The sequence below is a fragment of the Rhipicephalus microplus genome, chromosome 5 (assembly GCF_043290135.1).
Source record: "Rhipicephalus microplus isolate Deutch F79 chromosome 5, USDA_Rmic, whole genome shotgun sequence".
In the NCBI taxonomy this organism is placed as follows: domain Eukaryota; kingdom Metazoa; phylum Arthropoda; class Arachnida; order Ixodida; family Ixodidae; genus Rhipicephalus; species Rhipicephalus microplus.
This window is the reverse complement of record NC_134704.1, coordinates 172,616,026-172,629,550: the sequence shown is the minus strand read 5'-3', so window position 1 is coordinate 172,629,550 and position 13,525 is coordinate 172,616,026. Positions and strand designations below refer to the sequence as shown.

The following is a 13,525-nucleotide window of genomic DNA, read 5'->3' as shown; positions in this document are numbered from 1 at the left end:
TGAAGACTTTTCCCAGCGTGTGCGTAATATAAGGAAAAAATTGTGGGACTCGGCGAAACCAAATAAGAAATCCGGGCAAAAGGTACATCTTGTCTACGACAAAATTAGTATAGACCGTATTCTTTATCGCTGGGATGACACCGTAAACGATAAAGTGATGATTGGCGAGGCAAAAAATCCCTCAACTGGAAAAAAAAACCTGCCAAGCAACGGGCCGCCGTCTCGCACTCGAAACCGCCCCAGTTGAGGTTTATAAATGTGAATTGCCGAAGTGTCTTAAACAAATTAGAATCTCTTGAATGCCTACTTCTCGACCTTGAGCCAGACTTTGTTGCTTTAACCGAAACCTGGTTAAACAATGACATTTTAGATAGTGAACTAACGCCCCCAAATTACAATATATTACGGAAGGACAGACCGACACGAGGCGGTGGAGTAGCGTTAATGATAAAACGCGAAATTCAATACACTGTGCTGCCAGAGGTTGAAGGTGTAGAAGCTGTCTTTTTGAAACTAAAATTTGGCCTTCACACAACAATTGTGGGCTGCTGCTATCGCAGTCCTACTTCTGGCGAAGATAGCATGCAATCGCTCTACAACTACATTGAACAAAACATACAAAGCGCAAGATTCATCTTGTTGGGTGATTTTAACCTTCCTGATATCGACTGGCAATCCATGAAATTTCATTCCGCATGCTCAGATGTCCTTATCGACACAATGCTGCGATTTAATCTTCACCAAGTAGTCAACCAACCAACACGTGTCCAGGGAGAAACTTCAAATATTCTTGACCTTATATTCTTGAGTAACCACTTCCCAGCCGATGAATCAAAGATTGAAGTTATGGATGGCATATCTGATCACAAGCTCACTTTGTGCACTGTCCCCTTTCGTGATAAAATAGAACCAACGAACATAAAAATTACTTACCCGGATTTTAAATATGCCGACGACACCAGCATACTAAATTATCTAATTATAAAGTTTCCGTCCTTCGAAGAATTGTCGAATGATAGTTCCACGACCATTGAAATATTATGGTCTCAGTTAAAAGAAATTATGCACCACTGTATTAATACCTTTTACCTCTTAGAGTGAAAAAAATTAAGAAACACAACCCGTGGATAACACGTGAGGTAATACATGCGAAACGCAAAGTAAAGCGAATACGAAAGAGAATGAAATGAAAACCCGGAGCAGTAACAGTAGATAATTTGACTGCTGCTGTGAGTGACTTCAAAACAAAAATCAAAACAGCGAAGAGCAACTATTTCACTAAAACATTGCCAAACTTTCTAAAAAATTCACCCAGTAAGTTTTGGAGCTACCTAAAGCCTGCAAAAAACAACAAAAGCAACACACCCCCGGAAAAAGATAACCCGATCACTGCAGACAAAATGAACAACTATTTTAAGTCTGTATTCACTGTCGATGACGGAAACATTCCAGACATCGACACTAGTGCGGAAGGTACCCTGGAACCGATTATTGTCAATGAGGCCGGTGTCATAAATCTCTTGTTAAACTTGGACACAAAAAAAGGAGCAGGGCCTGACAACATTCCTAACATCTTTCTTGTAAGATATGCAGAGGTGCTAGCTAAATATCTGTGCGTCATGTTTAACAAATCACTATCAACGTGCTCTTTACCTGTGGAGTGGAAAAAGGCCAAAGTTGTTCCTGTGCATAAAGGAGGATGCGGAAATGATATATCTAACTTTAGACCTATATCCCTGACATGTACAATCTGTAAAATCTTGGAGCACATAATTCTTAAACAAATAACTGTTTTCCTAGAAGAAAAACGTATATTATCTCCCTATCAGCATGGCTTCCGCCGAGGTCTTTCAACCATAACTCAATTAGTGGAATTAACACATGAGGTATCCCAGAGTATTGACAACCAAAAACAAACTGATCTAATCTTCCTCGATTTTGCCAAAGCATTCGACAAGGTATCGCACAAGAAACTACTTCAAAAACTTGAGGCCACCTTAGGAAATTCTACTGTTCTTAACTGGATCAAAAATTATCTTACTGATCGTACACAGTATGTGGAATTTAACGATGAAACCTCTGCTACCACCTCCGTCACATCTGGAGTTCCGCAGGGCTGTGTGCTGGCGCCAATTTTGTTTCTTCTCTTTATTAATGATTTGCCTACAAATATTAAGGAAAAAATCAAATTATTCGCGGATGACTGCGTGCTATATCGAGAAATAAACTCCACGGAGGACCATGTAGCTTTAAATAGTGCTTTACAAGATGTTTCCTGCTGGTGCCGTAAATGGCAGATGTCACTTAATGCAAATAAGTGTACAATTTTATCAGTAAGTCGAAAAAAAACTAGGTCAAATTTTCTTTACACCATTAATGACATTCCCATAACTAGAGTAAGTCAGCATAAATATCTTGGAATTATTATAACTGAAGATCTAAGATGGGATGCACACATAAGTTACGTTACTTCAGCTGCACTACGCCGTTTGTTTACACTCAGATACCGGCTTCGCCAGGCCCCGCCTTCTCTAAAACTGCTTGCATACACTTCCCTTGTGCGATCATTACTGGAATACGGTAATATTATTTGGTCACCATTCACAAAACAGCAAATAACGAAACTGGAAGGAATACAAAGGAAAGCTTTGAGGTTCATCTACAACAAGTACAGACATACAGATTCTCCGACTGAACTAATGAAAAAAGCTGGATTACTTACTCTAATGAATAGAACAAGGTTAGCACGTGCAAAATTCATACATGAATTAATACATGGTCATTTAAACATTGAAGTATCCGCCTATCTTACGTTTGATCAAACTAGAAAAACACGCCAGAAACACCCAATGAGACTTAACGAATACTCCTTCAACACAAACTGCTTTAGGTACTCATTCTTTCCGTTAGCCACTAATGAATGGAATAAACTGGATCCGAGTATCTCCAGCACTACCGAATTAGCAAAATTTCTAACCCTTGTCGAAAATGAACTTTGTATTATGCAAACGGAATCACCTGGTTGATTTTAATATGGGTATTCGTGTGAACAATGTACGAGCGAAGTATCATGTCATCATTTTTTTTTCTTTAAGCAATTTTTAGTACTGAATCCAGGTGAAGAGAAATCGCCCTGTTGATTCTTGAACATGTTTCTGTTTTTCAGTGTGTATAAATTTGCCCTTCCTTGAAATACTTTGCCATATTGTAGGGTAGTTTCTTATTGCTGTGATTTCTTGTTGTGTTTCTTGATGCATATGCCAATATGTCAACCAATGTGTCAACCAAGTCGCTGCATTTATTTTCTTCTGACAACTTCTCTTTACACTAATGTTTTATGCCTTCTTTGATCTGAAATTGTTAAATGATCCGATTCTGTTAGTTTCATTCTGTACTTTATCGCGATGTATGTCTTTATTGTGTACCTATTCGAATTTTTATGTTCACGCCCTTCCTGCTAAAATCTCTGATGGGATTGGCAGTATGTCGAAATAAATAAATAAATAAATATACAGCACGACGGCGCATGCACTGTCAGCTGTTGAATGTTCTCGAAGCGCGACGCCACATGCGCGTCCACTGGAGAATCAGGAGAATTGTAGATGTCGAACGCGGTGTGTAGAGGAGGAAGGGTGCACAGATGGTGGAGGAGTGAAGCGCGCGCGGTGTGTAGAGGAGGAAGGGATGCACAGATGGTGGAAGAGTGGGCGACGGCGTGACGGCGCATGCGCGCGCGTCAGCTGTCGAATGTTCGAGAAGCGGTGCGGACGGCGCGGACGGCGCGTACGGCGCACTACAAGGCGCGAGTATAAGATGCTTCCGCATCTAAAATAACTGCTTTTGTGTACTCTTTAGCTGATTCCGACAAGCTGCGCGTGAAAATTTATTTTCAACATAGCATTAAAAAAAACCCACTGCCTACGCCTCTTGAGTTACGCTGTACGATTCGAGCTGCAACAATGGCTCAGTTTCAATGACCTAGCAAAGATGGTAGCTATGTCACTGATGACAGATTTTTTTTTTGACTGGCCTGAATGTCTCAGATTAATAAAAATTGTTCTCAGACGGAAGACACGAAATTCTCTGCGCTCCCTAATGACATTCTCGAATTGCGCAATGTAGAACAGCAATCGTTACACTACCTGGCCGGGTACGTGGTGAGCAATTTACTGAACAAAACTGTATGCTATAATGAGTGCAAAGCATCACTTCAATCAAATAGCGCTAGCACACTAACGCGACTGAAATCCTACACGAGCAACATGTACCTTGTCCTACCTTCACCAGCAGTACTACATTTGATCAAAAGTGTCGAGGCCTTACTTCGTGCTACCAGCCAAGGCATTCTGCAAAATAAGGTAAACCTTCCACAACTTACTAGAATTGTCTGCTAAGAGTAATAATAAAGGGGCAAATTGTTCCCCATCTTGCCATGATGTTGAGGTAAAGCTCGTGAAGGCGTTTTTAAAAACAAAGCTACGCATTCCTTTGAAGAAGGAAAATGAGCGTGCAGCTCAAGTTTCAAGTGCGTTAGTTGTAGTGTGGGAAAGCAAGTGCCGATAACTGACATAAGGTGAGAACCGTCTAATTGATGTCTATCGTTCTTGGTGCTTAAATATTGCCCATTTGGCCTCCGTACGTACTTTGGGTTTAGTTACTTTTCCTAGTCGGTGTTATTAAGTTTGTTTACTTGATTGCATTTTGCTAATATTGTCACGGGCTAAGTAGATGCCTGAGGATGACGACGACGAAGTGCTGTGGGGAACGTGCTCGGACTGCAGCAGCGTTGTACGCATTCGCTCGCCAGTATATTCATTGTGTATACTTTATTCCCCTTAACATCATTGGTGGAGGTGCGGGGTACAACTCGCTATACAGCCCCACGAGCTGGATCTTCGCAGCGGACAGCGCATTGCAGCTACCGCGATGACTGACCAGGCTACTCAATGTCAACAAGATCCGTCAGCCCCGCAACCGATTGTTGTGGTGCAACCTCGTGACCCCGGCACATTCAACGGCACAAGTGGCATAGACGTCGATGAGTGGCTGGTTCTATATGAGCGCGTCAGCAGCAGCAACCATTGGGATCCGACGCTTATGTAGGCGAACATTATCTTCTACTTGCATGGCAAGGCAAAACACTGGTACGAGACACATCAAGAAGACTTGACCAGCTGGGGCGTCTGTAAGCAGAAATTGCGCTATCTATTTGGGAAACCCATCGGACATCAAGTGGCCGCAAAGGAAGAGCTTGCGACTAGTGCCCAGACATCCACAGAGCCGTACATCGCGTACATCCAAGACATGTTGGCTTTCTGCCGCAAGGTCGACAAGGACATGCTTGACGAGGACAAATTTGGACACATCCTGAAAGGAATTGCCGATGACACCTTCAATTTTCTGCTGTGCAAGGACTGCTCGACGGTCGAGTCGGTCATGGAAGCATGTCGTCGCTTCGAACAGGCGAAAAGTAGGCGCATAGTTCACCGATTTGACCACCTTCCCAACATGGCGGCTACGTCCTCTTGCGAAGATTCGCCCACACTACATCAACCACCATCGCCGGAAAACGTCACCAGAATAATCTGTCGGGAACTCGAGGCTATGGCACCCGCTATGTCTAGCGTCAGCGCGCCAGGACACAACCTCGATGCTGTTTCAATAATACAGGCCGTGGTTCGACAAGAGATCGCGAATATGGGCATTTTGCCACCTCATCAAAATGCCCCTGCTACTTCCAGCTCGGCTCCAATCGTTGCGGCTGCCACTTCAAACCGCACGTTCGCGCCAAGACGAAACCCAGCTGAATGGTGCACTCATGATGATCGGCCCATATGTTTCACGTGCCATCGGATAGGACACATCGCTCGCCATTGCCGCAGCCGTTGAACCTCATCACCTCGACCGAGCTTCTATGATTGGGGACCTCGCTCCAAACGTGCACCTTATGCCCCGTCCTAACATGCAGAGCATAATTCAGAACGTCGGACCAGCCGCTCGCCATTGCGCATGCGTCGTCAGTCCCGCTCGCCCCAACCCCGCCGTTCTCGGTCTCCCTACGACCGTCGCTCGGAAAACTACCCGGTGCAGCCCCCGGAGGTGACGCTGCATACACGACTCGGACTGCAAATCCTCTGATTACTCCCGACCAGCGGTGCAACCTTCTTACAATTCTCGTTGGTGGTTTACCTGTAACTGCTCTTATTGATACCAGTGCGCAAATATCTGTGATTAGCTCAGACCTCCGCTGCCGCCTCCAAAAAGTTCTGACACCTGCGATTGCACCGACCGTTCGTACAGCGGATGGGAGTACTCTTGCTGTCCTTGGAATGTGCACTGCGCGAATAACGATTTCTGAGCATCAAACTTCAGTTATGTTTGCTGTACTGGAACACTGCCCTCATGACCTCATCCTTGGACTCGACTTGCTGACTTCACGCGCTGCGCTCATTGACTGTTCCAAAGGTCTTCTTCGGCTCGAACTACCATCCTTCTCAGACACCGTCTCTGCCAGCCCACCTCGTCTACGCTCTGTCGATTTCCTCAGACTTCCGCCGCAAGCCGCAGTCCAAGTCCAACTCTCACCATATCCTCCAGTACCCGATGATGATTATGTTGCTGCCCCAATTTCTGACGTGGCCATGACACGTAATGTTGCACTCCCCAACACGGTGGTTACCGTTAAAAACAACCGAACTTCATTTCCCGTCCTCAATTTTGGCTTCTCAGCGCAAGTTATTCCTCGCGGCATGTCACTTGCGCATCTGACACCACTGGTCGACCGCACAGTTTCCCCCTAACCACCGATCCGCCACCCTATTTTTCATCAACGTCGCTCTCGTCACGTTCCTGTTCCTACCTTTTCAAGGCAATGCTATCTGACAAGCTCACCTGTGAACAAGTCTCTGCTCTCTGCAGTGTGCTTGCTTCTTATCGGAGATCTTTGACTTCGGCGACCGTAATTTGGGCCAGACATCCGTGGTAACCCATCGCATCGACACCAGTGACGCTCGGCCCATTCGCCGACGGCCCTACCCTGTGTCAGCCCCGAAGCGTGCTATTATACAGCGAGAAGTCGATAAAATGCGTCATAAGGGCATAATCGAATCCTCATCTAGTCCCTGGTCCTCACCCGTTGTACTTGTTAAAAATAAGGACAATAGCTGAAGATTCTGTGCTGATTACCGCCATCTCAACCATATTACCAAGAAAGATGTCTATCACATACCGCGCATAGATGATGCACTCGATTGCTTACACGGTGCCAAATATTTCTCTTCAATAGATCTTCGCTCAGGGTACTGGCAGATCGCTGTGGACGACAAAGACAGAGAAAAGACGGGGTTCGTTACTCCTGATGGACTTTATCAGTTCAAGATGATGCCTTTTGGATTATGCAATGCCCCCGCGACTTTTGAGCGCATGATGGACTCTCTCCTTCGAGGCATGAAGTGGACCATCTGCCTCTGCTATCTTGACGACGTTATTGTTTTTTTGACTACTTTAGACGATCATCTTACCCGTCTGTCCACAGTGCTTGATGTTTTCCGACGTGCCAACTTGCAGCCTAACTCGTCCAAATGTCGCTTTGGGCAACGCCAAATCTGCGTTCTTAGCCATCTTGTTGACACTGCGGGCGTTCAACCAGACCATGCGAAAGTCCGAGCAGTTCGCGACTTCCCCACACCCCGCTCAGCCAAGGACTTCCGAAGTTTTCGAGGACTGTGCTCCTATTTCCGTCGTTTTGTCGAGAAGTTTGTTGAAGTAGCCCGTCCTCTAACCAGCTTCCACGAAACGGATGTCGCATTCACCTAAGGCCAACAGCAATCAAACGCCTTCTCGTCGCTCGTTGAGATTCTCACCAATCCACCAGTCCTAGCACACTTCGACCCATCTGCCGCCACGGAGCTTCGTACTGACGCCAGTGGCCATGGCATAGGCACAGTGCTGGCGCAGCGGCAACAAGGAATGCACCACGTCGTCGCGTACGCAAGTCGACTGTTGTCACGCTCGGAACAAAATTATTCGATCACAGAACGCAAGTGCTTAGCTCTCGTCTGGGCAATTGCGAAATTCCGACCATACCTTTATGGCCGACTATTCTCAGTTATTACGGACCACCATGCGCTTTGCTGGCTCTCCTCACTCAAGGACCCTACGAGACGCCTTCGCCGCTGGTTGCTGCGCTTACAAGAGTACACTTTTTTCCGTATCCTATAAATCCGGACAACTTCACAAGGGTGCCGACTGCTTGTCCCGTTATCCAGTCGATCCTCCTGACATGATGGAAGAGGGACAAGAGGTCCTCGTTCTTTCAATTACCGACTTCACCAACATAGCTGCTGAACAACGCCGCGACCCCTCTTTGCGTGCTATTATCAATGGTCTGCACTCCCCCCACCCTGACCACTCCTTACAACTGTTCGTTCTTCACAACGACATTTTGCACCGCTACAACGCGCGCCCACATGGTGCTAAGCTTTTACTCGTTGTTCCTGCGCATCTTCGCTCAGACGTTTTGGCTCAGCTCCATGATGCCCCCTCCGCTGGACACCTAGGGGTGTCACGCACGTATGACCGCGTTCACCGCCGATTCTTTTGGCCTGGCCTCTACCGTTCTGTGCGACAGTAGGTTGCACATGCGACCTCTGCCAGCGCCGCAAGACACCTGCTCTGGGACCTGCTGGTACTCCAGCCCATTGAAGTACCAGATGAGCAATTTTTCCGAGTCGGCCTCGATCTTCTAGGACCTTTTCCCGTGTCGGCCACCGGTAATAAATGGATTGCTATTGCTACCGACTACGCAACGCGGTATGCCGTTACACGCACCCTCCCCACCAGCTGCGCTACTGATGTAGCCGATTTCCTTCTTCATGACATCATTCTGCGTCATGGTGGTCCTCGTCAGTTGATCACTGACCGCGGCCGCTGTTTTCTATCAAAAGTAGTCGACAAGCTCCTGCGATCCTGCTCTACCCACCACAAGTTCACTACAGCGTACCACCCACAAACCAACGGCCTCACGAACGCCTCAACCATATCCTGACGTATATGTTAGCGATGTACGTCTCCAAGGATCACAAAGATTGGGACATCCACTTACCTTTCGTTACCTTCGCATACAACAGTTTACGTCACGATACAGCTGGATTTTCACCTTTTTACCTACTGTTTGGTTATGACCCACCTTCGCCCATGGACACCATGCTCCGATCTGACGCCCCCTCATCGACTGCTTATGCTCGTGATGCCCTGGCCCGAGCTGACATCGCCCACCAAGTCGCCCGGGATCGGTTATGTGCCTCGCAGCTTAACTAAAAGAGTGCTTACGTTCGCCGGTACCGCGACTTAAAGTACTCTCCGGGGTCACTCGTCTTGCTGTGGTTACCATCGCGTCATGTTGGTCTCTGCGAAAAACTGATGTCCCGTTACGTTGGCCCCTACCACGTCATACGCAAGGTCACCAGCGTGACCTATGAGATAGCTCCACTCCATACCACGTCAGTACCAGCTTCAGTCCCGACCGATATAGTGCACGTCTCACGGCTTAAAACATAGTACTCACGCCCCGAGAATTGATCGCACCGGGGCGGTGCTTCTGCCGTCGGCTGGTAATGTCACGGGCTAAGTAGATGCCTGAAGATGACGACGACGAAGTGCTATGCGGAACGTGCTTCGACTGCAGCAGCGCTGTACGCATTTGCTCGCCAGTATATTCATTGTGTATACTTTATTCCCCGCAACAATATTTACCTCTTAAGTAGTAAGTTATGTTGAATAATATGACGACCCATCATGAAATCACACCATAGATTTTTTCATTGATGCATTCTCAAATGTATACGTTTATCAGCAGGAACCGGTGTTAAATTGCCCTGTTTTTTACTTGCTTCTTGTATTTCGCACAAACGCGTCATTGCATTGAAGGTGATTTACTGTAGTTTTCAAACAGCTAGCGCCTGTTTAAATTGACGCGCCCACATTATGTTGTCAGTAGTGTAATTGCGTACGTGGAGACTCTAAACGCAAACTTTTGATGCACAAGTATTTGGAAATAAATAGCATATACTTCCAGCTTTTGTATACAATCACTAATGACATGAGGTTCCTTATTCTTTTCAGCTCCACCCCAGCAGTGGAACACAATAGGGGTGTCAGGTCGTACTGTCCTCCAACCTGTAGGCACCCTAAAACTAATGTTCTTAGAGAGAGACTAATGTAAGGTGGCGTGGGCGAAATGTCGCAGAGTTTTAGCTTGTCAAATGAAGTCCACGAAACTTGACAGCATTTTGCAAATAAATTGGAATCTCCACACTTTAACCAGCCTAATACCCCCAACGCCTATTGCTTATGTGTTTCTTGCACTTCAAAAATGTTTCGCACCCTTTGTGGAGTCTTTTTGCTCTTCATGATTAACAGTTCTCTGGCGAGATTGCGTGCTCTTTCGTGATAACTCGGCACTCGCGGCTTTCCTACCCCAAGTGTTTTTATGCTAACAGAACGCTGCAATTTATCACTTGCATGCACCGCGCGCCCGGTGATAATAAATTTACATGAGCTATCGGAGAGAAGTAGTGCGCTTTACAAGAAGATACATGAACACTCCCTTGTTGCTCATGGATGTATTTCTGGAATTGCTGCAATTTTCCCGTATTCTGTCTGCGAAAACGAGGGTGTGAAGCTTTATAAAAGCGCTAACATTTCATATAAAGCAAAGACAAAAGATACCGCAAGCGAGATGGCTAGTACGAATGCTTAAAGCATTCGGCCTGGCGCACGCCGCTCACTTTTCGAAAGGCCGTAGGCTATGCAAGAGCAAAGTAAGTGACTCCAGGTTCGAAAAGAGAGAGTGGAGAGGAAACCAAGGAGGAACAAGAGCGGCGGAGAAGAGTGTTGCTTTTTTGCCAAATTCTAGTAACACAGCGCCTCAAGAATCCCATTCACCAATTTTCTCGCGCAAAACATCAAATAAACGTTTTACGCCCTCTCTCCGGACGGAATATTATCGCCTTTCGACGACGTTTGCAGTCAAACATGCAGATACGGGTTCATTTTTTTTTTTCATCAAGAAACTCACTAGCAGACGCTGCCTGCGCCGGCGTTTGGAGACGAGAGAGGAGGGAACGTAGAGAGAGAGGGGGAGGGTACGCGCAAGCACAATGGGGGTGTAAACTTCGCGAGGAGGAAAGTCTACAGGAGAGAGAGTGGGGAGCGAGCGCAGGTTAGCAGACACTCTCTGCATGGACATTGCCAGGTGAGAGAGGGATGACGTGGGAGATGAGAGAAATGGAGCGTACGCGCATGCGCAGAAGGGGGGGTCACAACGCACACCGAATTGAGGTGTAGCCTAAGCTGCTTCGCGTCTATGGAAAGATTACCTGCTTCAGCTGGCACTTTGGCTTCTGAATCACTGAGTGCCACTATGGCGTGGCGATGTTTTCAGCATTCACCTATGTAATTATGCTACGCTATCACAATATTAACGCAAACATGAGGGAACCTGAGCAAGTAGAAGCAAACTTAGTCACTACTAAAATCGATACGTCAAGCTCAAGACAGACACTAATGCACGTAACCACTCACATTATAAAATAAAGCCGCGCGTGGGATAGATTAACCGTGAATTAAGTTTTGGTCTGAAGCTAGCATGCCGGCAAATGTGGCTATGCAAAAAAGTGATTTTCTCTCACCAGGCGAGAACCTCACCGACATCAGCCGAACGCACCATATTTGGATACTACCGCAGATAAAATTTAAGATATCCAGAAATTATGCAAGTAAGGCATGCATTTATTTATTTTAGGCAGACAACTGTGTATATTTACTAAGTTTAAAGACAAGGGTCATCCTGCGCGTATGCTGTCATTGCTTGTTCGCAGCCGTACGCAAGTTCCTAACATTTACCAAAATTAGCGGACGCGAGTATCTTGTGCGGAAGTGTTCAACATGTTTCAACAATTTTTTAACGAACTTGTCTTTCAAACAGCGTAAAATAAAATAGTGACAGTCCTGCGTACTCACTCAGTGCAGCGAATAAAAACTGCCGCTACAATGAAGCACATCAGGGTCTTGTTCATCTTGCTGCGCAAATGTACTTCCCCTAAAGAGGCTATAATGTCAGAACTTCGAAGAGACTCAGCATGTGAAACACGAACGTCTGCCATTTATATACCACGTTGGACCGGTTGTGTCGAAAGCAGTCTTTTCGCGCGCCACCACATATCTATTCTTTCACTGTTGTTCTTCCATCGTCGTGGCAGGAGAAGGAAGTGATTAAAACCTTTCTACGGGCGTCGATTGCATCATTCGCCAAGCCCAGGCTTTCAGGCGTTAACATTCAAGGGCAACACCTTCGCTTGTCGGTCGTCAATGCACGTACAGAGATGGTGCGCAACACGATAAAGATCTTTAAGAAATGTCATCATTGCATGAAGATTGCGGCTGCTAGACTGAATATCCACCCTATCGCAGTGATATTTTTTCGCCAAGTCGGCCGCTTGCAATATAATGACGCGACATAGATCTGGCCTTTAATTGCAGGGCGAGAACACTCCAAGCGAACAACTGGCTATCGCGAAACAAATCCACATTCCATCCGCAGAGGTAACCAATAAAGTTAGACGTGGCAAAATGATGTTCTACAGCAGAACGGAAATGACCGATACTATTAACAAGCTGGGTGGGGGGTTGGCACGCACAGAAAGTTCTTTGTCAAGCAAGTCGATATATACTTATCACCACTAGAGCGTCTTTCTTCGATAAAATGTTGCCCCGTTCACAAACAAAACAAAACGCGCTGACAACATTTACCCGGCGGAAGCACCGAAGCCTGCGGGCAGCACAATCTGAAGAAAAATAAATGCGCGCGACTGTTACTTTTTATTTTACGAATACGTTAATCAGTACAGCGTCGTTCCTGTCATAGAGTTTCTCACAATTATACCTAGAGGGAAGTGTGGCGCCGCCGTCTATGCTAATTTCTTAAGGAGCGATGTTGGAGCGCTGGGAATGACAGTCACTGTATTCCAATACTCACCGTAGACGGCTAAATAGACAGCTATATGGACGGCGGCCATCTTAAGTCCCATTCCAATTCGCCTGTAACCGGCAAAGAGACAGCTCCGGGAAGACCGCATCGTAGACAAATACGATGCAGACTACTTTGCTGTCTAAACAAGATGGCGGCTCAACGAATCGTTTCGATAAATAAAATCTCGCTAGAATGACCGTCTGCACACAATCAGACGCTTTCCCAGACGCTCAATGTGAGTAATGTTTATTTGTTTTTGATTTTAACACGAAACAAGCCAGAAATTACAACTGTTACGTTTGTTTCTTTTAGCTTTTTCTTCTCGACGCTAGGTAGCGCATCGTCGCGTAAAAGCTGTCTAAACGTGTTCCCATTCTCGGACAGCATGGGCTCGGTGCGGTCTTCTAAGCAGTCTTCGTAGACTGTCTACGTGCTGCCTAAGAATTGGAACACAGCCTATATGTTTCTTCGCAGCTTGTGTTGGCTTGTGTTTGC

At 46.2% G+C, this 13,525-nt stretch overlaps 1 protein-coding gene across 1 annotated transcript in view; it reads right to left on the bottom strand.

Annotated features, from left to right (window-relative positions):
* Nucleotides 1-12,144, bottom strand: part of LOC119174118 (uncharacterized) — a 29,886-nt gene extending 17,742 nt beyond the window's left edge. The window contains exon 1 of the mRNA XM_037424925.2: nt 12,022-12,144. Coding sequence (XP_037280822.2) covers nt 12,022-12,077 — 56 coding nt within the window. The 5' untranslated portion in view covers nt 12,078-12,144. The remainder of the gene's footprint in view (nt 1-12,021) is intronic.
* Between the last annotated feature and the right edge of the window lie 1,381 nt (nt 12,145-13,525).